This window comes from Nematocida displodere, assembly GCF_001642395.1.
Source record: "Nematocida displodere strain JUm2807 chromosome Unknown 2, whole genome shotgun sequence".
In the NCBI taxonomy this organism is placed as follows: Eukaryota; Fungi; Microsporidia; genus Nematocida; species Nematocida displodere.
The window spans coordinates 336,996-360,088 of NW_027138156.1; the positions used below are offsets into that span (position 1 = coordinate 336,996).

The window sequence follows — 23,093 nt, forward strand, 5'->3', positions numbered from 1 at the left end:
TTATTTCATGGTGTTATAGGCAGTGTTCGGTATTTGCCGGCTGTACGTCTCAAAAGCTTTCGCTGTGTACTCCTGGGGGCTGTGCCTGAAAAGGTCTAAGGCCTCCTTGTTTAGCGGGGTGTCTTCTGGGAGCTCGTAAAAAATAGCGGACAGCCCAAAGATAACGCTCTGAACCCCGTAGCGCATGGACCAGTCCTCTCGGGTGATGTTGAGACAGACCCGGCCTCTTTCATCGATCGACGGGTGGAGCACGCTCTGGAGGCACCACGGCTTGGGGGGAGCAAAGGGGTAGTCCAGGGGAATGTGGATGGCAAAGGTGTAGGCTTGGTTGGCATAGATGCCATCTGTTAGATAGAGCGTGTACAAAACCGTGCCTGTGTCATTGGGGTTGCGCTCAAAGGCTATCTGGTCCTTTGGGTTGATCTGCACCTCTTCAAGCTCCCTCTGGATGCGCAGCAGAGACAGAGGCGTCTTTCCCATAAAATAAAAGAAACTCCCCGGGCTGAAGAAGAGGTGCTTTGGGCTAGATCTGTTTAAGGTTTTGGATGGCCTTATCGGCTTCATTGGTTGATGACTTGTTGATGGTCGCGATGTCTTTGATCAGAGGAATTTGGTTGTTGATTTCTTGGTCCTGGGTTTTGAGGCGGCTGTGCAGCTTTTTGAGGCCGTCGCGGATGGAGAGGAGGACGGCGTTGGTGTTGTCTTCGGTGGGGGAGTCGATAACGGCGTGGGGCTCAGTCGGGCAGGCGGGCTCGTGGGGCATAGTGGGAAGCTCGGAGGGGGCGCGTTTGGGCGGCGGGCCTGGCTTGAACATGCCTTTGAGTTTGTCCCCGATCTTGTCCCCAATGGTTATAAACTTCCCCGCCCTCTTCATTTTCACCGACAGCTCTTTCCCCTTCTCAATGTTATCCCGGATAGTTTCAGCGTCGTTCATGATGTCCTCCAGCTTCTCCCTTTGCTCGTAAAGAATGGCACTTGTTTTTTCGGTGGTTCGGGTGATTGAGTCAAGTGTCTTTTTAGCTTCGAGTGCCGTCTTGTAGTTTATTCTTTCCACCTCTTTGAGGTAGTCTTCCTCGGTTTTTTCTTTCTCTTTGTATTTTCTCTCCATAGTGAAACACCTTTCCTGCCATAAAAAGAAAGCGGGCTGTTTTATAGTTCTGAACTCTATTAGAGTGCTTTGGGCAATCAAATAAGCTTCACCGTATATTTATTGAGAAAAACTAGAACTCCCAGGTCTTAGTGTACTTGAACTGCGACGGCCTCGCTGCTGATTGGGTCGTTGCCAGGAGGGTGGTCGTGTCTTCTTTGTCGAGCTGCAACGAGGCAATGTATTCAGAGTTTTTAGCTGGTGAGATGGTCTTGCTCCCCAGGGCGCTGCCAATCACGTACAGGGGATAGACCAGCGACCACCCCCCAAAGACGCCAGCAGTGGCCAGGTGTGAGGCCAGTCTTAGCTGCAGGCGCTGGTTCTTCTTTAGCTTTGAAGAGAACCCAAGACACTTAGTGAACTGAATCCGCGAGCTAAGCCTAAGCTTGGGCCTGATAGCAGTGAAGTACCCAGCTACCGGGAAGAGAGAAGACTCTGAGTTGTAGAAGATGCGAGACTCAACTGTATCTGCAAGACTCAGACTGTCGGCAATGTCTGCCACGGAGGCAACCGTTCCCTCAAGGTAGTTTTCAAAGACCATGGGCAGAGAAAGGGTTGGGTCCTCAAAATACACCCCAAGCTTCTTTGCCGGGGAGATAGAGGGAGAAAACAAGTCTCTGGTTATGTCAAAAAGATTGGTGGCGGTCAAGTGTTTTGAAAGAGCAGCTATGTCGCTCTTGGTAATTGTCTTCTTCTTGCTAAGGTACTCCAGCGTGTTTATCCCGTACCTCAGGTCACCACCACACGACGTAGCTACCTGCACCAGGGTGTTCTCTGGAATATCTATCTTTTCCTGCTCAATGATCTTTTTGAAAAAGTTCGTTATGGTGCGAGTGTCTATCTTGAAAAGAGTGAGCACCTTGCACTGCCCAATGATGCTCTTTATTTTCGGGTCGCTTTTGTCATTGACCGTTAGAATCACCGGAACTTTTGTTTCTTTAAAAAGATTGAGTATCTCATTCAGACCTCCCCGGTCGCTGTTTCCCATGTTTTCTATCTCTTCCAAAAGAATCATCTTGTTCTTGTGCATCTGAATGTCCTTTCCCAGCGTCTTCTGGGTCGATAGACTCTTGATGATGTTGATTTCAGCTCGATTTCGGTGGTCGGCGCCATTGTACTCAATCAGCGGCATGCCCAGCTCTTTAGCTGCTAGGTAGACGGCCAGGGTCTTTCCAGTGCCCGGGGGTCCCGTGATCATCAATGGCTTTCTGGTCATTGACAGAATCGACGTCTTTATCTGGGAGAGTGTCTGCTTGTTTCCAACCATCTCTGCAAAGGCGGTGGGCTGGTACTTGTCTATCCACTTCTCCTTGGAGCTCTCTGTTTTGCTGCGCTTAACCTCGCTTGGCTGGACGATAAAGTCTTTGCTCAGGTCAAGGAAGTCTTGCTCAGAGATGATTTTGGTGTTCAGGTGCAGAGCTTTCTTCAGCTTGGAGGGCCCAGGATCCTCTCCCGCAACCACAAAGGTAGTAACCCCTGAAACGCTCAGAACCACCCGACCACCTAGCTCCCTCACCCGGGCTGTCAGCTCTTCACGGGAGGCAACCGTTGTTCCCGTGAACACAAACGAGAACCCAAAGAAAGGCAGTCTTTCCTCCTTCCTCTTCATGAATAAAAAAAAGGCGCCCCCGATGTGGGCTAGGGCTAAGGTCCCGAAAACCCGAAAAACTCGAAAACTCGAAAACCCGAAAACAAACCCAGCGTACCTTTATTCAACCTCAAGCTTTCTTCTTGTGTGTGCAGACATTCTTGCCCCCACCCCCACACTTAATAGGCCAATAGCTCCGAAGAGGTACCACTTGTACGAGAGAGGGTACTCTCTTTCATACTTTTTCAGCTTTTTGGTCTCAAACAACTCCAGCTGCCTTCTGAAGTAGCTGTCAATGGACTCTCGGGGCTTGATCTTCTCGCCAAAGAACTGCTGCACCTCCGGGTCAAAGAAGGTAATCAGCGGCTTGCCCCGGAGCACGCCAAAGTTGGTTTCGGCAAACTTTGGGTACTCTTTGCTGTCAACAAAGGCAAAGACGTAGGGCGAAGAGGAAGAGCCTCGGTTCTTCTCCAGAGCGATCGCCTCAAAGGCTTCGATTTCCTTTGCGTTGCCTCCGTCCGCTACAATGGAGATAACGGGTTTAAGACCGTGAAAGATAGAGTAAAAGTTGTCCATGGTAAGCTTGGAGAGGTTGGGAAAGTGGGTGTGAAACAGCCACTCCCGAACTGCAGCTTCATCGTTGATGTTTCCCTCGTAGTAGAACTTGTTCCCGTTCTTGAAGACAGCGAGACGAAGGATGTTCTCGTTCTCCGGAGCGTCTATCTTCATTTTGTACGTCTGGGCGTTCATTTTCAGGTCGTGAGCTATTCGCCGGAAGACTTTGTTAGCAACGATTGCATCTGAGTAGAAGACAACAAAAGTAGGGGCATCTACCTTCTCAAGCTCTGCCGTGGTAATCTCCTTAAAGCTTGGCTCAACCAGAGTGGTGCAGAACTCGTTGAAAGCGGCCAAGGTCATTTCTCCATTATACCGCATCAGAATACCGTCATACATTACCAGAATCCCTGGGAAGTCGTAGATGTAGTACCTGCTAGCAACTATCTCTTTGTCAGCACCAACGTACCTGCCTATCTTAATGTCCCCGTCAAAGGTCTTGTACGTCTGCAGCAGAATGTCCTCAATGACACCGTCGTACGTCTCTGGGAAGTAGACCACCCATGGCCCAGTGAATCCCGAGTAGAAGTCGTCCTTGTTTAGCTTTAGCAGCTCAGTGATTTTCACCTCTTCTTTAAAGATGCTGCTGCTGATGCCCGTTGCTGCGGCCACAGACTTAGCTATTTCATGGAAGCTCTTGTCCCCAGTAATTCTAAGCAGCTCCTTTCCGTTGCGGCTGACAATAACGGTGGGAATGGCCTCAACGTGTGAGACGCTGTCCTTGCAGTGGTCTATGTCAATCATAGCTCCCGTAACAGCAATGTGGTTTTTCTCCATTTGCGAGATAATCCGAGATATTTTAGGCCCTATTCTTTGGCAGTGCTTGCACTCTTTGCGGTAGTACTTGGTGATTGACAGGCCCTCTGCCGGGGGCACCGTACAGCTGTCATAGACAAGGGCGTGCACTGCGGCCAGGGAGAGAGCAGTAACTGCAGCAACTCTTTCTATTTTCATGCACGGCCTCTCCCGTGGCTTTTTATACTTAGTGGCAAGGGTTTCACTCTGTTTCTCTCCTGGATGCAAAAACACTTTGCTACAGTTTTGGGTTTGTCTCTATTATGCGACGCTGCCAAATTTTTTCACTATGGGTATTCCACGCTTCTTTAAGCTACTCGCTGAAAGATACCCCCTTGCGCTGGAAATAGCCGGGAGTAAAGCGTCAATGAAGTACGACAACCTCTACATTGACATGAATGGGATTATACACATGAGAACGCACGACAATGGCAAAACAGAGGCTGGGACCACATGGCTGAAAATGTCGCAGAACATCTGCGAGTACATTGAGACGGTCTTTGATGTGGTCAAGCCGACAGAGCTGCTGTTTTTATCGGTGGACGGCGTTGTTTGCCGCATGAAAATGAACCAGCAGAGGTCAAGACGATTCTTCAAAACCAAGGAGCACCCCGAGGGCGAAGGCTTTGACCCGAACTGCATCTCTCCCGGAACAGAGTTTATGGAGTACCTCCAAGAGAAGATCGTCGCTTTTATTGACCGAAAAAAGAGGGAAGATCTTCTCTGGAAGAAAATAACGGTTGTTTTCTCAGGACACAGAATTCCCGGAGAGGGCGAGCATAAAGTAGTGGCCTACATCAGGGACACCTACCACGAGTCGAAAAAAAAGAGACACTGCATCCACGGACTTGATGCCGACCTGATCCTGCTAACCCTGCTCACCTCAATGCCGCAGTTCTCCATCCTCCGCGAGGAAATGACGCAAAAGAACGAGCGAACTGGGCGGTTCCACTTCTTCCACAGCCACATTGCCCGGGAGTACTTGTCCCTGGAAATGGGGATCAAGCAAAAGGACAAAGGCCTCAACCCAGTCGTTGACGATCTCGTTCTGGTCATGATCCTTTTTGGGAACGACTTCCTCCCCAGCGCCTTCAGCCTCCTCGACTCATTCGATGACATTCTGGTTCTGTATGGAGCCTACCACCGCCGCGTTAAAAAGAACCTCCACCGAAGAGGCCGAATTGACTGGGCCGTTCTTTCAGGGTTTCTTGAAGAGGTTGCTGCTTACGAAAAAACGCTGGGCATGTGCAAAGCACTCGGCCTCCAGCCCCCAGAGAAGTTTGCCAGCTACAAGAACCTTGAAGCCAAGCTTTTGGAGAAAGACAAAAAGGGCTGGATCAGCCTCGCCAACATTCTCCTCAAAAAGCAGTCCCAGACCCTCTTCCCAACCTTCATCACCAAAGACGTCCTCTCAGACCTGCGCCTGAGCACAAAGCTCACCAACACCGTGGTTCTGAACGTGCTAAAGCTGAACGGGTGCCCTACAGAGCGCGCCGACAGCGAAGTGAAGCGCCTGCTTAAGCAAATAGAGAAAATCCCACTGATTGAAGACATGAGCCCAGAAGCAGCCCATGACCTGATGTGGTCCGTTATCAGAGAGGCAAGATACGCCCAAAAAGACGTTAGCAGAGATAACACCAACAACTACTTACTTGGCATCCACTGGATCTGCAGGTACTACTTTGAAGAGTGCCCCTCCTGGACGTGGTACTACCCCGAGCACTACTCCGTCTTTATAACCGACGTGTCAGCCAGCCTGTTCCAGCTGCTCTCCAAGAACCCGAACAAGACAGACTCGGAGCTAACAAACACCCTCGCCCATGGAAGGAGCTACACCAAAGACGGCCCGCTCTCCCCATTCACCCAACTGCTCGGCATTCTTCCCCTCCCCAACAAAGACCTCCTCCCCGCCCCGCTCCAGGAGGTTTTCACCGCTCTCCCGGAGTACTACCCAACTACCTTTGCGGTGGACAAAGACGGAAAGAAGGCGGCCTGGGAGTCCCTCTGCCTCGTGCCGTTTGTGAGCATTCCGCGGATCCAGGCGGAGGTAGACAAAAGAATCAGCCGGGTCTCAGAGACCGACCTGGCCAGAAACCGGCTGGATACCCTCAGGGTCTGGGCTAAGAACGAAGAGGAAATGCGAAGCATTTCGCTTGAATTCTCCCCCATCTCGGAAATCCACCAAGTAATTACCGCCCAGAGCAAGCACGCGGCCCTAAGCTACATCCCCTCGCTCTTTGCTAAGCGGGTCTTTGGGAAGATGTCTAAAATAGCCCGGCCTAAGTTCGGGGGCGAGCGAAAACGAATGGTTGTCTCAGTCAAGCCCTGTGTTGGACTGAGCGCTGTAATTGACAACTGGAACAAAAACCCGAGAGATAAAGGCCCCAAGTGGCTCTACTCCGGAACGCATACGTATGCTGGGTTCCCGTACCTTGTTCCGTGCAGGGTTAGGTCCATCCACCACCCCAAGGCTAGGTTCCAGGTCAAAAAGACGGGCATCACTGAGGAGGCCGTGGAAGAAGCCGTCCACCTCCAGGGACTCAGGGGCTTTGAAAAAGTAGCCAGGGATTTGTTCAAGGACCACGGCATATTTATTCAGGAGAGAGAAAGCTTTGCCATTTGCGAGGTAAACGGTGAAGAAGTTATCTGTGCCCTGGAAACGCTTGTTTGCAGCCATTACATCAACCATTCCGTTAGTCACTGAGCCAGGCGCCTCAACCATAAACCAACCAACCGAACTATTTATTTATTTTATTTTTTGCACCCCGGATCTCTACAGAGCATCGAGGCACACTTTCTTTAGTCGTGCAGGTCCTCTGTCGTACAGCCACCACCCTGAATTAAAACCGTTGCTCTTTTGATGAAGCTTGACGACCTGAATTCAGTAACAGTCTTTGTTTTTAACAGCTTTTGCCCCGATCTCACAACCCAAACACACACAACCCATATAACTTTTTCTTTTAAAGTATTTGATGGACCAGCTTCTCTTGCCGCTGTTCAAGGACTGTATGAAGTACGTTTGTTTGGCATCACACCTTGTGCTGGAGACCAAAGAAAGAAAGACTTTTGTGAAAAAGGATCTCAGTGTAGTTACAATCTATGACATAGCCATACAAATCATTTTTACGAACCTTCTCACAAGGTACGACATTGACCTGGTATCTGAGGAGGAGAACGATGCTCTGTATGGTGAAGTAGCTTTGGGTGTGGCTGGGGGTTCTCGGGGTGCTGAGGGTTCTCGGAATGTTCAGGAGATAGCTGCATACTTTGCCAGACACTCAATACCTGTGGCTACGGACAGACACCCACAAAGTGCCATTTCAACCACGGAAAGAGTTACGGTTGTTCTAGACCCAATTGATGGAACCAAAGGCTTTGTTGGCGACCGCGTGTTTTCAATCGTGGTCTCAGCGATGCACCAAAACAGGGCTCTGTTTTCAATTGTTGCCTCCCCAAAAGAGAAGCGGGTCTTTTACCGCGTTGGGGGGATGCTGGGCCTGGTTGAGGCTCTTCCCTCGTTCAGGAGCAGGCCCAAGGTCTTCTGCCTTGGGGACAGTCCCTCGGAGTCGCTTGGGTGCTTCAATGAGAGTCTTTTGCTTGAAATTGGCGTGTCTGCTGAGGGAAGCCATTCAAGCGGCCTGCTCACCCAGCTACTTAGCGAGCTCTCTAAAGTTCACGGAACGAGGGTCCATGCAATTGATGGGCAGTGCAAGTATGCAAAGGTGGCGGCAGGAGAGCTGGATTTATTTGTGAGAATACCTAGGGCGAGATTTGAGGAAAAAGTCTGGGACCATTGTGCAGGCATTGACCTGGTGCATGGGTCCTCGGGGATAGTTAGCGACCTGGAGGGGAACTTGCTTTCTCCCTCGGTTCCCACGGCATTTGGGGTGGTTGCTGCACTTTCAGGGACGCTGCACCAACTCTGTCTCTCGATCCTGCAGCGCCTGGCTAGCTAGAGATGCCTGCGCCCGTACGCACCACCAGGGAAAGGGTGGTTTCTGCTGGGCGGTAGACGCCAACAAAGACGTCTGCTAGCTCGTACATGTTCTCGCGCAAGCTAATGACCAAGAACTGGCACTCAGCCGCTTTTTCGGTAATGAACCGGCCAACAATGCCAACGTTCTTGTAGTCCAGGGCTGCGTCCACTTCGTCCATGACGTAGAAGCTATTGGGAAGGTACTCGTGGAGAGCAAAAATAAGCGAGAGGGAGGCCAGGGTTCTTTCTCCACCACTTAGATGGGAAATACTTCGCCAGCTTTTTCTTGGGGGCATTACGCTCATGGCCATACCTTCAGAAAACGGGTCAAGGTAGTCAACAGGCTCCAGCTCTGCATCACCGCCAAAGGTTAGGGTGTTGTAGATTCTTTTCAGGTCACTGTTGATCTTTTTAATCCCGGCAATAAACTCAGAGACTCTTCTTTCTTTGAGGAGGACAGCGGTGTTTTTAGCTGTGGTCTCCTTCTTTTGGGCGTCTTCAAGGGTTCTGGTCTCTCTAAGAAGATGGTCCTTCTTTTCTTGGTAGGTGAGGAAGGTATCGATCAAAGAATCAATTGAGGACTCATCAATGGTTCCTGGTAAAGATTTGGATGTTGGTGTTGGTGTTTGGTTCGGGTGGGTATGGGTGTTTTGGTAGCTTCCCAGCTTGGTTTTGAGGATCTTTTCTTTTTCGGTGAGAACAGCCAGGTCTTTTGATGCATTGTTTCGGGCGGTGGTGTATTGGAGGAGGAATTCTTCTCTTTCAGTTTTATCTTTGAAGAGGAGGAGTTCTTGCTCCCGGTGAGTGTCTACCTCTTTTTGAACCAGTGCTCTTTCCTCCTCTATCTGCTGAACCGCACTCTTTTGGTCCCTTAGCTCTCTTTCTTTTTTGGCGAGTGCTAGTTCTTCTGTCTCGGGAGGGTGTATCTTTATTTCTGCGAGTAAGGTTTCTGTTTCGGTTATTTCCTGGGTGATGCCTGTGGTGGACAGTGGCGCTTTCTTGAGGGACTTGTCGAGGGACGAGTTTCTTTCCTGGAGGGCGAGGATTTGGTCGACCACGCCGATTGCTTTGGCTTTGAGGGCCTGGTACTTGGCGCCCAGCTTTTTTTCCAGGGCTTTCTCCAGGGCGTACTTTTTTTCGTCAAGTTCTGCCTCCTGGGCGGTGAGTGCGGTAATTTGGTTGTTTAGCTCAAATGCCTGGTTTTGGAGCTGTGTTCTGCGGGCGTCTGTTTGGTGGTGGTTTTGGAGCTGTTGCTGGGCCGCGGCAAGCTTGTTCTCGAGGAGGGCGAGGGAGTGCGGTGTTTGGTCGTTTTCTTTCTTTAGCTGGGTAAGCGCCTCTAGCTTGACTTCTGCCTTTTCCAGGGCGGCGTTGATGAGGCCAAGGCCCTCTTTTGCCTCTTTGACCTGAACTAAGGTCGTGCTGATCTCTTTTTGGAGCTCCTGTGGGGGCCGGCGCTCTGAGAGGTAGATGGGGCGGATGGTTCCTCCACTCATGAGCCCGCTTTTGTCAATGACTTTCCCGTCCAGAGTTACCACTTTGGGCCTGTCTGGTGCAAACGCTCTTTTCATAGCTGCCTCCATCGAGTTAACCACCAGGGTGTCTCCTAGGATGTGGTAGAAGCACGGGTGGAACTCTGGCTTGGTTTTTATCTTATCAAGAAGTCTGTTTGTCTCTGTTGTTGGCTTGATGTTTTTGCTTATCTTATCAAGAACCAGAATGGTGTGTCTGCCCAGGTTCTTTGCTTTGATAAGATCTAGACACTTCTCTGCAGTTGCCGTTGTGTCCACCACTAGGTGGTTCAGTGAGCCTTTGGCTGTTGCTGATAGGGCAATGGTGTAGGCGCTGGGAATAGTTCCCAGGTCCCTGATTCGCCCAAAGAAGCCTTGGATCGTCAGAAGGGTGCCAAGCTTATCCGAGGTGCTAAGCGTCGCTAGCTCCTTCTGGAGGTCTTGTAGGTGCGCCTCTCTCTTCTTGCACTCGGAAACGGTTTCTTCGCGGCCTTTTCTTATCTCTAAAGCTCGGGCTTGGGCTTTGGTGAACTTTTCCTCGCTGTGCGGCGACTTTCGGGCTTTGAGAGCCGCTATCTCCTTTGGCAGGGCGGCTAGCATCTCTTTCAGGGTGTGCCCTGCCTTGTCTATCTCGCCTAGCTGCCGCTGCTGGGCCCTGAAGGCATCTTTGGCCACTTTAAGCTTTTTCATGTGGGCTAGAAGCGCCTCCTCGGCATCTTTCAGGTTTTTGGTTAGCTGGGCGGAAGAGTCGCCCTCAAGCGCCTTGAGCGTTTGCTCCAGCTCGGCGCGCTCTTTCTGCGCCTCCTCAATGCGCTTGGTGTTGTCCCCCAGCTCCTCGGCCGCCTCTTTCATTTGCGCCTCTTCATGGGCCTGCGTCTCTGCTCGGTGCTCCAGGTCTTGTTTCAGCTTGGCTAGCTTGTCCGTGTACATCTTCTGGAGGTCCGTCCCCCTTAGAAACTGGGTGTTGGCCGTCTCATACTCCTTCTTGGCCTGGAGGTACTCTGACTCGCCGATTCGGAAAGCGTTCTTTTTTTCTTCAAAAACCGTATCGGTTGATTTCAGTGTAAGGGCGTGCTGGGCCAGAATGTGGTTGAGTTTTTCTGTTTTGGCGTGCGTTCGCCCCAGGGCTTTTTTTTCAGCTTGGACCTGCTCGTCTGCAGTAGCAATATCGGCTGCAAGCGTCTGAAGCTTTCGCTCGAGCGCTCCAGCGTACGAGTATATCTGCGCCTCAGCTGCCTCCGCCTTTGGCCGCAAATACTCCGCCTCTTTTTCTACAAACCGGTGCTCGGCCCGAAGCTTTTCGGCCGTTTCCGCAGCTATCGCATGTGCCGCCTCCTGGCTTTTAATCTCTTCAATGTACTGATGCGTGCCCACTATTTCCTCAAGGTACTCCACCAGCCCCGGGGTTTCTGGGGTGCCTTTGGCCTTCATGTTGGAAATACTCTCTATTTCCCCCTGAAGGATCATAAACCGGTTGTTCACCAGGTCCACGTTGTAGAGCTTAAGCGTCTCTGAGATCGACTCAATGGTTGCTGCCGTGCCGTTTAGCATGTAGACGCTTTTCCCCTTCAAGTTCACCGTTCTTGAAACGTTGAGCGTGCTATTGTTTTGGTCAACAAAGTAGATGGTAACCGTGCTGGTCTGAGGACGCGGCTCTCCCGTGTGGATGAGATCTTCTGCTTTGGCGTGTCTTAGTCTTTTGGCCTTGAAGCCAAGCACAAAAAGCACCGAGTCAATAACGTTGCTTTTCCCCGAGCCATTCGGTCCCACAATAGCATTGAACCCCCGGTCAAAAGGCCCAATGGTATGTACGCCCTTGTAGCTTTTGAAGTCTTCTACCACTATTCTTTCAATGAAGAGTCTCTTCTCTCTTTGCATCCTTGAAAAATTAATTAGCGAACCACGGTGCAAAGTACCTGATGTCTGGCATAGGCCGGCGGTTTATTGGAAAAATCATGCAGGCGGGAAGTATGCCCCAAAAAGCACCGAGTATGCCACCCCAAAGCTCAGGTACCCGAAGAGCATCAGAGAAGAAAGTATTTGTGGCTCTGAGAAAAACGAGGCAAGCTCCCAGTAAATGAGCGGGTTGAAAGAAACAAACCTGAAATGCATGTTCATGTGGATGAAAAAGATGCTCAGGAGAATTTGGAAGATCAGCGTTGCATTTAAAAACAAGAGCAGAACCTTAAAAGTGGTCAGGTACGCTTTCCAGGTTTTTTTTGCTCGCACCGCCTGCAGCGCCCGCCACTCTCGCGCAGTGACCCTTCCAGCAATGAACGTGGACAGAAGCACAAAGGGAAGACCAACAAAGACGTTGGGAATGTTTTTCGGGTAGGTGTAAAAGCGCAAAAACCCTTGCTCCCAGAACACCGTCTGAATGTAAGAGTACGGGAGCATAAAGCCAATGTGCCTAAACCGGGTATACCACCAGAACAGCTGTATCCCCAGAAACACCGCCACCGGAACCAGGGCATACCCCACCCCCCTATACGAAGAGTTGCGAAGACCCTCAAACGCGATAAGAGGAGCCAGCGTAACGCCGTTGGACCTGGTTGCCGACGCGCACCCAAGCAGCAGGGCGCAGGCCAGCCTCTGCTGGCTCATAAGAGCGTAGATGGAGCCGAGGACAAAAAAGCAGAACGCAGACTCGGTGTACATAGCCGAGTAGAGGATCGAGCAGGGACTGAAGCAGAAAAGAACAGAGGCACAGATGGCCGTTCGTTTGTCAAAGAATCTCTCAGTGAGTCTGTACAAAATAACAGCTGAACAGCAGAAAAAGCCGTTAGAAAGAAGAAAACCAGACCAAGCAATAGAAATCGTCTGGTTGGAGGCGTGGGATAGCAGCCGAACCAGCAAAGGGTACAAAGGAAAGAAGGCTGTCGATTTGTCAGAGGTGTACCCCTCTCTAGCTATCAGGTAGAAGAAGAGCGCGTCCCAGCGCAGGAGAGAAGAAACTAAGCCGCTCTCGCCAAGAATGGAGGCAGAGAAGTCGTGGGGCATAACCATTCGCGACGTAAGGTGCGCCAGGCCAAGACAGACCATCCGCGACGCTCCCCAAATACCTATAGGCACACGCATAAGGAAAAAACAAAAACAAAAGAAAACGTCCCCGACGGGTCTCGAACCCGCAACCTTTGCCTTAGGAAGGCAACGCTCTGCCGTTGAGCTACGAGGACCACTACTTCAGAGACTAGAACACCAGTCTGGCTACTGGAGCACTTCGAAGCAGCAGGCGGGAGAGCTCCAAAGAGAACATCTGAAGATTTTATTTTTTTACCATGGACAAAGGACTGGCACACAGCCACATACACGGTCTGGGCGTAGATAGGGGAATGAACATTGTAAAGGGAGCAGGCTTGTTTGGGATGGAAAATGCCCGAAAAGCTGCAAGTATCTTCTGTGACATGGTCTCAGCCAAGAAAACCGCTGGAAAGGCCCTGCTTATCACGGGCGAGAGTGGCTCGGGAAAAACCGCGTTAGCCGTTGGCATTTCCAAGGAGCTGGGAACTAAGGTGCCGTTTGTTAAAATGTCAGGGAGCGAAGTCTTCTCAGCGGAGGTCAGAAAAACCGAAATCCTCCAGCAGGCAGCCAGGCGCGCCGTTAGCATCAGAGTCCGGGAAATAAAAAGAGTCTACGAGGGAGAAATCATTAACCTTCGCATCGAAGAAAAAGAAGACCGTCTCAATAACTACCGAAAAAGCATTTCCCACGTCCATCTAAGCCTAAAAAGCGGCAAAGGCAGCCAAAAGCTCACCCTTAGCCCGTCCCTCTCCCAGGAGATAGTTAAGCAGCGAATCAGCGTTGGAGACATCGTCTACGTAGAGGCAGACGACTGCATCATTAAGAAAATAGGCCGGAGCGAGGCGTACGCCTCAGAGTTTGACATAGAAAGCGACAAGTACGTTCCAATGCCCAAAGGAGAGATTTTCACCAAAAAAGAGGTTCTTCAGGAAATGACCCTCCATGAAATAGACGTGGCCAACACCAAGCCTAAAGGAGAAGACGTTGTTTCCCTTATCAACCAGGTATCTACCACGGGCAAGCTAGAAATAACCCAAAAGCTCAGAAACGAAGTTGACGCCAAAATAAGCGCCCAGCTCAATGCCGGGGCCGCCGAGATCACGCCGGGGGTGCTGTTTATCGACGAGTCGCACATTCTAGACGTTGAGTGCTACGCCTTTCTTGGCACCCTCCTAGAGTCTCCCTCGTGCCCCGTTCTCGTCTTTGCCACCAACAAGCAGGTCTGCAAAGTAGCTGGGTCCAGCGACCAGGGCCTCTTTGGCATGCCTGAAGACTTCCTCAGCCGAGTAATGATCACCAAGATCCCTCCACTGACACCAACGGACATAGACGACATCGTTTCTGAAAAAATCCGTTACGAGCAAACACCAATTGAAGCAGCAGGGGCAAAGCACCTCTCCTCCATTGCACAGAGCACGTCACTCCGTTACGCGTTTGGGCTTCTCCCCATAGCTCTTGTTTACTCACGCGGACCTATCACCCAACAGTCCCTTGAAGATATCTCAACGCTTTTCCCCGTTGATGAATAAATATTTTTTGCAAGAGAAAAAAAGAGAATGAGATGTTGTCTGTGCAGTAGCGAGATGGTTGCTGAAGGCATGAGCATGTGCTTCACGTGCGCCGTAAGAGAACTTCCCAGTCTTAACGTAGAAACAAGGAAATATGTTGACAGGTGCAGTACGTGCATGAGATACAGCGTTCCCCCCTCGGGATGGATCCATTTGAGATACGAGGGCCCGGAGATGCTGGCTTACCTCCTCAAGAAAACCCCAGAGCTGGCCAGGCTAAAGCTAGCCGACGCGTTCTTCAACCACTCAGAGGAGCACTCCAAAAGAGTCAGAATAACGGTTTCTTTTGACAGGTCAAGCGAGCTGAGGGAGTATAGCCAGGAGCACATCGAAACGACGGAAATTGTCTGGACCATTCGCGGGAAGCACTGCTTAGACTGTGCCCGCGCTGCCTCCAACCAAACCTGGTCCTCGGTGGTGCAGCTCCGGCAGAAGTCGGCCTACAAAAGCACCCTGCTGATTATGGAGCAGGCGATTCTCAAGGCGGGCCTGCACAACGAGACAACGGACATAAAAGGGGTGCAGGACGGCATTGACTTTTTCTTCAACGCAAAGACGCCGGCGCTAAAGCTGGTCCGTTTTATTGAAGAAACGCTTCCAGCCCGGGTCAAGTACTCCGAGCAGCTAGTAACTCTAGACAAGAAGTCGAGCAACAGCAGGTACAAGCTTACCTTTTCCGTTGAGGTGGCCAACCTGAACAAAAACGACCTTATCCACCTCCCGGAAAAGCTGGCCAAAAAGCTGGCACTGTCCCAGGTGTGTGCCGTTCTTCGGGTGTCCAAGTTTATTTCCTTTGTGGACACCCGGGGCACGGTGAAAGACGTGGGAAAGATCGACTTTTTCAAGCACATTAACGAAATAACCCTGCTAAGCACCGATAAGGACCTGATTGCCTTTGACGTTGCAGAGATAGAGGACCAGTATCGGCAAAGCCCGAAAACATCGCAAAACCCGAAAAGCCCGCAAAACCCGAAAAGCTCGAAAAGCTCGAGCACTCCTGAAGCTGAAACCCTTAACTATGGGAAGAACAGCCAGCGGAGTGTGGTTCTGGTGAAGGAGGACGGAGAAATGGTCAGTGCCCAAACGTTCCTGGCAAACGTTAGCGAAGGAACGTCGCTATTGGGGTACGATCTTAGCAATCTTCACACGAACCTGGAAATAGATAGCCCGATTTTTGTTTTAAAGAAAAAGGTTCTTATCGATGAAAAGTGGCGAATAAGAAGAATTACTGGAGAAGTGCATAGCCACGGAGATGCCCGAGCACTTCTTGAAGAGCTCAGAGAGTTTCCAGCTCTCTGTAAGTCTGTCAACGTTTACGACGAAAACAACCGCCTTGTTGATGACTTTAAGTCTCTGCGGCTCTAACCACTACCCAGCAGCCTATAAAACAACAGTTTTGACACTCTCATACACAAATCACAACAATTGGCTAGTATATAAGCGTGCGAAACACGCCAAATAAAAGGAGTGATGAATAGGTTGCAGGCAACACTAAGTAACCATGCTATAGAGTTGGAAGGTGTTCCAGATTCAATGGTTTCGGGAACAATGAGACAAATTATAATGGGGATAGTTGGCGTGGAGCTTTCCATTTTTGGAAATAAGTACCGATTACCTAATTTGGCTTTTGTTCTAATTCTTTATGCATACACAAACATTCTCGCTTTACTAAATTTACTCCTAAGCCAGCTCTCACAAATGAACGAGGGCATGGCCAAGAACCTGGGCTCTTTCATGTCCACGAGCGAGTGGCACAAGTTCGGGGTGGTTTTTGTGTTTACGGCAATTATTGGGCTAGTTATTACCATGTTGCTGAGTTTTTTTTTAAAGGCTGCAATTGTCCTGGGATCGATTTTTCTGTTTACCCGGGGCCCTCTGGGCCCGATAATGGGTGAAATGGGCATTTCCAGCGAAGTACTTCACTTTCTGACTGGTTTGGTGGTTGGTTGTCTGTTAGCTGCCAACTTTCAGAAAGGAACGCAAAAAATAGCGTTTATACTGCTTTTTGCGATTGTGGGTCCTGCACTGATACTTAGCAGTCTTAATGGGCTCACAAAGCTCGATCTGTCTCTCCCAGCCTCAATTATAGACCTTGATTCAGCGAGTGTCCAGACAGCAAGTCTACCGGAGTATGTGGTTATGGGGCTCAGTATAGTTGTTTCAGTTGTTATACAGCTGTCTTTATAGGCTCAAGCTGGGGGCCCAAACTCTGGGGGGCTAAAGGTGACCTATAGGCATAAAATGTCCATATAAGTGAATGAACAAGGGGTTAATATGCAAGTGATTAGGAATAAACTGGTAATCATACTGTGCTGTGTCTTTGCAGCGAAACAAGCCATGGGAACTTCTTTGAATGAGCCAAGCCAAGCTCTGCCCACCCTCTACGAAGTGGACGGCTTAAACATTAGGCCAGGACCAGACACCAAGATTCAAGTTCAGATAATCAATCCACATGGATCTACACCCGCCTCACTAGATGTAGAAATAGGCCATGAACAGCCTAGTACAGGACTAGTGCCTGGTGCTGGGACTCAGACCGAGACTGAGACTGGTGCTGGGACTGGGACTGGGACTGGCCAAGGACCTGAAATAGTTGAAGGACCTTACACAGAAGCTGGCCAAGGACCTGAAGCATTTGATGAGACCAAGACCGAAACTGGGACTCAGACCGAGACTACCGAAATAGTTGATGAGACCAAGACCGAAACTGGGACTCAGACTGGGACCAGTACAGGACTAGCACTTGGCGAGACTAGAGAAGAACCACCAGCAGAATCAATAGTGGAAAAGCCAGAAGATGAACTAAAACCTGAAGGACCTTACACAGAGACCAAGACTGGTGCTGGGACTGGGACTGGGTCCGACACTGAGACTGAGACTGAGAGTGGGTCCGACACCATAGACTGGGACCAAGAGTGGGGCACAGAGTGGGCATAGACTGAGGCTGCGATTGATGCCTAGGCTAGGTTACGTTAGGCTGTGTTAGATTATGACTGAGCATCTATCTATTCCACGCCTCGCTAACCCGAAGAAACAATAAAACACGGTTTTAATTTTTATTTAATGAAGAAAGAGATCCAGAATTTACTTGAAGAGGTAAAGGCTCTTTTAGATATGCACCCAGAGTGTGATCCTGATGATATACACAGTAAAATAGTTGGTATTTATCTTTCTCTTGATGCATACACAGAAAGCGATAAAAACGCTAAGATTAAGGAATACAACGAGGTAGTAGATAGGGCAACAGAAGCCGGGATTCAGAAAATACGAAAGTATCAAGTTAAAACCCCTCCAAAAGAAGAAACACGCCAGAAACAAAGAGGAGAAGAGCACTCAACAGAAGAAGCAGATAGGCTGGCACTCTCAATACTTGAGCATAGTAAAACGCTCAAGAAAAAAACAGAGTCATTTGGAAGCATGGTAGATATAAGCAAAGACCTCCTCGACAAAACAACCAATTCTGTTAGAAAGAACGTACACAATGTAGAAAAAGGGATGGAAACACTCGAACGGAAGCATTGGTGGTCTTTTGGTGCTGTGGACACTCTAGTTACTGTCTTTATCGTTGTACTTGTGTTTATTTTCATGTACATCTTTATTCGTCTCTGGTAGGGGCGGGGTCTGGTACATGGTCTGGTACATGGTCTCGGCTAGTGTGGTGGGGAGTGGAGGAAATCGTTGAGGTGGGCATCTGGCCCATGGAGAGAAAGCGTAGAAAGAAGCGTGCTGGGGGGTAGTACTTTGGGCAGGTCGCTAAGTAGCAGGTTGCTTCCCTTCTGCGCTAGCTTGTACATCGACATAGCAAAAAGATCGATCGGGTAGATGTTCAGGTCATTGTTAAAGTTGGCAGAGTGTGAAGACTCGCCCTTAAGACTCGTAGAAAGAACTGAAACGTTTGGGGGCAGCCTTGATGCGTCAATAAGCGTATCTGCCTGGCAGGTGTCCGAGATAAAAAACACCTTGTTCAACGGTCTAACTGCTTGTAGACGAATAAGAGCGTCTGTTAGGTCGTCTGTGTAGTAGTACTTCCTGTTGCAGTACTTAATGAAGCCGTCCCCTCCATGGCCTGTCAGATAAATAAGAAGGTTGGTTGTTCCGTCAGCTCCAAGCATCACGGGATCGTCGCCTGAAATTAAGTTAAGAATGTCAAAGTAGGAGGAAGACCTTCGTTTTGGGGTGTAGTCCTTTCCCTCTTCGAGTAAACTATCCCCAATGCACAGCTTTTCCATTGTGTTTCTTTTATCTGCGAGAAGGTCCTGCTTCATAAAGACAGCTATGTCCTCGGCAGCGTACCCGTGGCCCTGAAGAATGCTTTGGAGGGCCCTGACGTTAGAAAAGTGTCGATAGTTCTCGTACTGCCATGAGCAGTTAATAAGGATGGCTTTGTTTCTGCATGCCACCAAGCACGCCCCAAGCACTAAATAAACAACTGTGTGCACTGTCCACCGCATTAACAAATGTTTCCGAAAATTTATTTATACCGTACCATACCACAGCACCGTACCACTGCCTGCAAGGACATACAAGGTCGTGCAGGGACGTGCAAGGACGTGCATTGGTGGGTCGTCTATTGGGTAGATGGATGGTGGTGGGGCGTAGACTATCTATGCATTAGCCCTGGAACGGTCAACATGGTTTCTAAGCGTGGAAGGAGCTGGGGTCAGGCCTACACTCCGGGCAAAGACCTCCGCCTCTTTCAGAACGGCAGGCTTGTCCTTGCTAATCTTACAGTGGATGCCGTAAATCATGAAAATCGTGGAAAGGAAGCTACAGCCCAAGAGGACCATAAGCATGGCCTTAATAACAAAGATCTCCCCATCGGCCAGATTTAAGGCGCTGCCAAATGGATCAGTAGCCAAATCGTGTGGAGGGATGCCCATTGTTTTCATGGTCATCGAAATAATGTTATTAACGTTGTTCGGGGGGCTGAACACGTCGTTGAGGTACGCGGCTATTTTGTCGTAGTAGCCAATGTAAAGATAGACTAGAATAAGCCCTATAAGTATGCTGTACACAATGGTACAGGTAATAGCTAACTTTAAGGTAAACTTGCTTTTGCTGTTGATAGATGTTGAAGTAAACATGGCAATGAAGATTGTTAGCAGCTTTGTGTAGTTCAGTAGTGTACAGGCTCCCTGAATGCCCATCTGCGAGGAAATTTCTATCGCCTGGATGATCTTTGTTTTGTAGTCGTAGACGATTGTTACAATAACCATCATAAACATAATGAAAGCAAGAAAGTTCACTGCTCTTCTAACTGCCTTGTACGCGAAACTAGCCATTCCTTATTCCAGGAAACAACTTAAGATATTCAGGAGCCGGCCAATCGTTTTTCTTCCCGTTAGCTAGCCAGCCAATTGTTTGGGTGGCCAATCAGAGTCATCAGAGGCCTTCATTTGGTCCAGGCCTGGATTTAGCTGCTTTTGGGGCTTGGGCTAGAGGTACAGCCCTGATAGAAGGTCTGCATAGGCTCTAGCGTTGGTATGTGGGAGTGTGAGCCGGGTGCCGGTGAAAGAAACGGCGTAGGTGGCTGGTGAGAGGGTGGCTTTGCGGTGCGGATGGTTTCGGGGCGCTGAAATGACCTTGCTGAGCAAATCGGCCAGGTTAATGGTATAGTGCTGCACATTGCGTCGTGTTTTGTTCTTTAGCACCTCTATCTCTGCCTCGATCTCTTTAACTTCCTGGGAGACGGTGTCTATCTCTTGCCTGGCCTGGAGGAGAGCTGCTCTTTTTAAGGATACCTGGTCGCGAGAAAGATGCTGGTTTCTTGCCGCAATGGTGTAGTACTTAGCATCAAGGTAGTAGGCTGTGTTGCCCAGCACTTCCCTTTCCAGCAGATTCAGAGTATCTTTTATACCCATGAACTCTATTTAATTAAACAAAAAAAGTAGCTGGCTGAAGCTTATTAGATTACCAGGCTACTTATTCAGCGAAATAAAAAATAATTGCAAAGCATTCATGGAGTCAGAGACGGAGAGAGAGAGAAAAATGGAAGAGTATTTGAGAAGCAAAGGATTCTTTGAAGAAGAAAAAGAAGCAACGGAGAGGGAAAGGGTTCTTGGTATCTTGAACAACCTTGCCAATAAGTTCATTAGCCGAGTGGCCCACCAGCACCGCATACCCATTAACAGCAACAGCCTCTCAAAGATTTTTACGTACGGAAGCTACCGGCTAGGAGTGCACTCCTCAGGCGCAGACATTGACACCCTTTGTGTTGTTCCAAACTTTATTACCCGAAATGACTTTTTCACAATTTTTTATGATGACTTGGCCCAAGAAAAATCAATTACTGGCCTATCTAAGGTAACGAACACGTTTGTCCCACTAATAAAGTTTAAAATACACTCGATACCCATAGATCTGGTCTTTGCTAGATTAGATATTCCATCGATACCTTCGAATATAGATCTACTGGACAATAAGTTCCTTAAGCATATGGACGAGAAGTGCATTCTGAGCTTGAACGGGAACAGAGTCACCGATGAGATTCTAAACGTCGTTCCCAGCACCAAAACCTTCCACCGAGCCCTCCGCTTTATCAAGTACTGGGCCCAGAGCAGACACCTCTATGGACACGCCTACGGGTACATGGGCGGAGTGGCCTATGCCCTCTGCATTGCTAGAATCTGCCAAATGTTTCCGGGCATTGATGCCTTTGAAACGGTTGGGAGGTTTTTCAGCGCCTTTGCCAAGTGGCAGTGGCCACAGCCGGTGGTTATCAAAGAAGTGCCCGACTGCAACTTCAACCTTAAGGTCTGGAACCCCAAAACAAACCTTGCCCACCGAAACGACAAAATGCCAGTTATCACACCGGTGTATCCTTCTATCTGCTCAACCCACAACGTGTCAGTTAGTACCCTGACCGTTATGAAAAGAGACTTTACCAGATGTGCATCTATCTGTGAGCAGGTTGCTGCTAAGACCGTTGAGATAGACGAGGGACTTGATGCACTCTGTGCCCCCACGGACTTCTTCACCCGGCACAAGAACTACTTTGCAGTTGCCGTTGCAGCAGATAACTCGGCAGAGTTTGCCAAGTTTATGGGGTTTGCAGAGACTAAGGTCCGCATACTGGCGTCAAAGCTTGAGAACATTGAAAACATTGCCTTTGCCTACGTCTTCCCCAAAACCTACACAACCACCTCCACCCCAGCAACCAACTACCTTCTTAGAACGATGGAGTGCTCAGGGGAGAGCTATGCTTTCGGGGTGATCTTCATTGGGATTGAGTTTTCCTCGAACAAGCTCCCCATTAATGCCTCAAGGAAAATGAATCTAAGCCGGCCTGTTTCAGAGTTCAAAACGCTTCTAGAGGCCTACGAGCACGACGAAGAGTGTGCTATCTCCTATGAAGTGTTTCCTCTCAAGCAAAAGCTGCTCACAGACATCCTAGCACTGTTCAATGAAGACCTTCCCACCACTACCACCACACCTACTACGCCTACACCTACTACACCCACCACTACCACCACACCTACATCCACCACTACCACTACCACTACACCTACACCTACACCCAAAAAGAGAAAGATTAGGGAGGAGATTAGAAAGAAGTAATAAATTTTTTACTAATGCATATAACACGCCTGGAGTCGTACGCCCAATCAACCCAGGTAGCCACGTCTTTGTTCTTTGTTCTCCTCTACGCAGCTCTTCCCGTATACTTTATTCTCTACCACGCAATGTTTATTGGCTACATTGCCACCGAAATACCCATTTACACGCCCGATAACATTTACTGTGCCCCCCACTGCTTCATGAGGTGTATTGGGATCATTCTTGTCGGCACCATAACAATGTCTCTGTCTCTCCTGGTGCTTTATGGGTTTAGGTCCAAAGTTATCACCAAGTGTGTGGCCTATATCATTGGTGTGGTCACCCTTCCGGGCCTGGGCCTGCTTCTGTACGGGTGCATGTGGAAGTGGTTTGGGGACACGTCGAAAAGCATGGTGAAGGTGGTCTATGGGGCAAGCGCCATCTGTTTTGGGGGGATGTCTATCTCTCTGCTTCCTCCTTTCTGCAGAAGAAGAGCCCACATTTTGGCAGGCCTGTTCCTACCAGGTGTTCGGGTGTTCAAGCTGTGTGCTAAGTTGCTGGTGCTTGAAAGAAGTCGGCTAGTTTTTCTGCCTTTGGAGCTAAGTGCTATTTACTTGGCGTGCATGGTTATATGCAGCAAAACCAAGTCAGTGATCCAAACCACGGTTTTTGAGGAGTTTATTCACCGGCTTTGCTGTGTTTTTAGCTCCTGCGCCCTTAGAATGGGTGTTACGCTCAGTGTGCTGGATAAAGCATTCAAAACAGCCGATATAACTGACAAAAAATGGTTTAGCTTGCGGATGGGGTCGCTGGCGATGACAATGGCGGGGCTGTCTCTCGTATTCACCGGGCTAAGTTTCTATGATGGCCGGGCATACCGCTTTCCGCTGATGGTTATCTTGTTCCTGTTTCAGGCAATTCTTAAAATAGGGATTGAGTGGGGCATTCCCATCGTGATACTTCGGCTGAGAGGTGTGTTTGATTTTGCCAGCATAGCCAGTGGAAGAGAATGGTTCCGAACCAACAAAATGCATTTTTGCTACTTTGAGCTGTGCAAGTACTTTGTTATGTCGTTTATGATTGTCATGCCAATGGCTATAACCTACTACGTCTTTAACAATGACAGCAGATGGAGCACTTCAGAAATATCCATTGTTCTCTCCCTGATTCGTTTATTGTTCTCTTACTTCTACACCATCATTGATGCATCAATTATTGTTATCCTGATTGGTCAAAAGCTTACTCTGCCCCAAAAAACAGTTAAAAGAGTTACTTATACAGACATTGTCCACATGTATAGAAACAGTCATCTCTACTCGCCGGGCTCGCAGTAAGCAGT

At 49.3% G+C, this 23,093-nt stretch overlaps 18 protein-coding genes across 18 annotated transcripts; 9 read left to right on the top strand and 9 right to left on the bottom strand.

The window, feature by feature from the left end:
- Positions 1-480, bottom strand: NEDG_00784 (ubiquitin-conjugating enzyme E2 M; the record flags this gene model as incomplete). The annotated part of the gene is made up of 1 exon (XM_067688202.1): positions 1-480. The coding sequence occupies one exon, from the start codon at positions 478-480 to the stop codon at positions 1-3; it is 480 nt and encodes a 159-aa protein (XP_067544299.1).
- Positions 481-523: 43 nt separating this feature from the next.
- Positions 524-1,108, bottom strand: NEDG_00785 (uncharacterized protein; the record flags this gene model as incomplete). The annotated part of the gene is made up of 1 exon (XM_067688203.1): positions 524-1,108. The coding sequence occupies one exon, from the start codon at positions 1,106-1,108 to the stop codon at positions 524-526; it is 585 nt and encodes a 194-aa protein (XP_067544300.1).
- A 112-nt stretch (positions 1,109-1,220) lies between these two features.
- Positions 1,221-2,756, bottom strand: NEDG_00786 (replication factor C subunit 1; the record flags this gene model as incomplete). Its single annotated transcript, XM_067688204.1, has 1 exon — positions 1,221-2,756. One exon carries the CDS (start codon positions 2,754-2,756, stop codon positions 1,221-1,223), a length of 1,536 nt encoding a protein of 511 aa, XP_067544301.1.
- A 99-nt stretch (positions 2,757-2,855) lies between these two features.
- NEDG_00787 (uncharacterized protein) lies at positions 2,856-4,304 on the bottom strand (the record flags this gene model as incomplete). The annotated part of the gene is made up of 1 exon (XM_067688205.1): positions 2,856-4,304. The coding sequence occupies one exon, from the start codon at positions 4,302-4,304 to the stop codon at positions 2,856-2,858; it is 1,449 nt and encodes a 482-aa protein (XP_067544302.1).
- Positions 4,305-4,434: 130 nt separating this feature from the next.
- Positions 4,435-6,849, top strand: NEDG_00788 (5'-3' exoribonuclease 1; the record flags this gene model as incomplete). The annotated part of the gene is made up of 1 exon (XM_067688206.1): positions 4,435-6,849. One exon carries the CDS (start codon positions 4,435-4,437, stop codon positions 6,847-6,849), a length of 2,415 nt encoding a protein of 804 aa, XP_067544303.1.
- A 268-nt stretch (positions 6,850-7,117) lies between these two features.
- On the top strand, positions 7,118-8,101 carry NEDG_00789 (uncharacterized protein; the record flags this gene model as incomplete). The annotated part of the gene is made up of 1 exon (XM_067688207.1): positions 7,118-8,101. The coding sequence occupies one exon, from the start codon at positions 7,118-7,120 to the stop codon at positions 8,099-8,101; it is 984 nt and encodes a 327-aa protein (XP_067544304.1).
- NEDG_00790 (structural maintenance of chromosome 4) lies at positions 8,094-11,507 on the bottom strand (the record flags this gene model as incomplete). The annotated part of the gene is made up of 1 exon (XM_067688208.1): positions 8,094-11,507. The coding sequence occupies one exon, from the start codon at positions 11,505-11,507 to the stop codon at positions 8,094-8,096; it is 3,414 nt and encodes a 1,137-aa protein (XP_067544305.1).
- A 75-nt stretch (positions 11,508-11,582) lies between these two features.
- On the bottom strand, positions 11,583-12,707 carry NEDG_00791 (phosphatidylinositol glycan, class V; the record flags this gene model as incomplete). The annotated part of the gene is made up of 1 exon (XM_067688209.1): positions 11,583-12,707. The coding sequence occupies one exon, from the start codon at positions 12,705-12,707 to the stop codon at positions 11,583-11,585; it is 1,125 nt and encodes a 374-aa protein (XP_067544306.1).
- Positions 12,708-12,907: 200 nt separating this feature from the next.
- Positions 12,908-14,179, top strand: NEDG_00792 (RuvB-like protein 1 (pontin 52); the record flags this gene model as incomplete). The annotated part of the gene is made up of 1 exon (XM_067688210.1): positions 12,908-14,179. The coding sequence occupies one exon, from the start codon at positions 12,908-12,910 to the stop codon at positions 14,177-14,179; it is 1,272 nt and encodes a 423-aa protein (XP_067544307.1).
- Positions 14,180-14,206: 27 nt separating this feature from the next.
- NEDG_00793 (nonsense-mediated mRNA decay protein 3) lies at positions 14,207-15,583 on the top strand (the record flags this gene model as incomplete). The annotated part of the gene is made up of 1 exon (XM_067688211.1): positions 14,207-15,583. The coding sequence occupies one exon, from the start codon at positions 14,207-14,209 to the stop codon at positions 15,581-15,583; it is 1,377 nt and encodes a 458-aa protein (XP_067544308.1).
- Positions 15,584-15,751: 168 nt separating this feature from the next.
- Positions 15,752-16,405, top strand: NEDG_00794 (uncharacterized protein; the record flags this gene model as incomplete). The annotated part of the gene is made up of 1 exon (XM_067688212.1): positions 15,752-16,405. The coding sequence occupies one exon, from the start codon at positions 15,752-15,754 to the stop codon at positions 16,403-16,405; it is 654 nt and encodes a 217-aa protein (XP_067544309.1).
- Positions 16,406-16,492: 87 nt separating this feature from the next.
- Positions 16,493-17,155, top strand: NEDG_00795 (uncharacterized protein; the record flags this gene model as incomplete). The annotated part of the gene is made up of 1 exon (XM_067688213.1): positions 16,493-17,155. The coding sequence occupies one exon, from the start codon at positions 16,493-16,495 to the stop codon at positions 17,153-17,155; it is 663 nt and encodes a 220-aa protein (XP_067544310.1).
- Positions 17,156-17,281: 126 nt separating this feature from the next.
- Positions 17,282-17,830, top strand: NEDG_00796 (uncharacterized protein; the record flags this gene model as incomplete). Its single annotated transcript, XM_067688214.1, has 1 exon — positions 17,282-17,830. One exon carries the CDS (start codon positions 17,282-17,284, stop codon positions 17,828-17,830), a length of 549 nt encoding a protein of 182 aa, XP_067544311.1.
- Positions 17,831-17,868: 38 nt separating this feature from the next.
- On the bottom strand, positions 17,869-18,669 carry NEDG_00797 (phosphatidylinositol glycan, class K; the record flags this gene model as incomplete). Its single annotated transcript, XM_067688215.1, has 1 exon — positions 17,869-18,669. The coding sequence occupies one exon, from the start codon at positions 18,667-18,669 to the stop codon at positions 17,869-17,871; it is 801 nt and encodes a 266-aa protein (XP_067544312.1).
- A 153-nt stretch (positions 18,670-18,822) lies between these two features.
- Positions 18,823-19,500, bottom strand: NEDG_00798 (uncharacterized protein; the record flags this gene model as incomplete). The annotated part of the gene is made up of 1 exon (XM_067688216.1): positions 18,823-19,500. One exon carries the CDS (start codon positions 19,498-19,500, stop codon positions 18,823-18,825), a length of 678 nt encoding a protein of 225 aa, XP_067544313.1.
- A 153-nt stretch (positions 19,501-19,653) lies between these two features.
- NEDG_00799 (uncharacterized protein) lies at positions 19,654-20,079 on the bottom strand (the record flags this gene model as incomplete). Its single annotated transcript, XM_067688217.1, has 1 exon — positions 19,654-20,079. One exon carries the CDS (start codon positions 20,077-20,079, stop codon positions 19,654-19,656), a length of 426 nt encoding a protein of 141 aa, XP_067544314.1.
- Positions 20,080-20,176: 97 nt separating this feature from the next.
- NEDG_00800 (poly(A) polymerase) lies at positions 20,177-21,775 on the top strand (the record flags this gene model as incomplete). Its single annotated transcript, XM_067688218.1, has 1 exon — positions 20,177-21,775. One exon carries the CDS (start codon positions 20,177-20,179, stop codon positions 21,773-21,775), a length of 1,599 nt encoding a protein of 532 aa, XP_067544315.1.
- Positions 21,776-21,789: 14 nt separating this feature from the next.
- Positions 21,790-23,088, top strand: NEDG_00801 (uncharacterized protein; the record flags this gene model as incomplete). Its single annotated transcript, XM_067688219.1, has 1 exon — positions 21,790-23,088. The coding sequence occupies one exon, from the start codon at positions 21,790-21,792 to the stop codon at positions 23,086-23,088; it is 1,299 nt and encodes a 432-aa protein (XP_067544316.1).
- Positions 23,089-23,093: the final 5 nt, after the last annotated feature.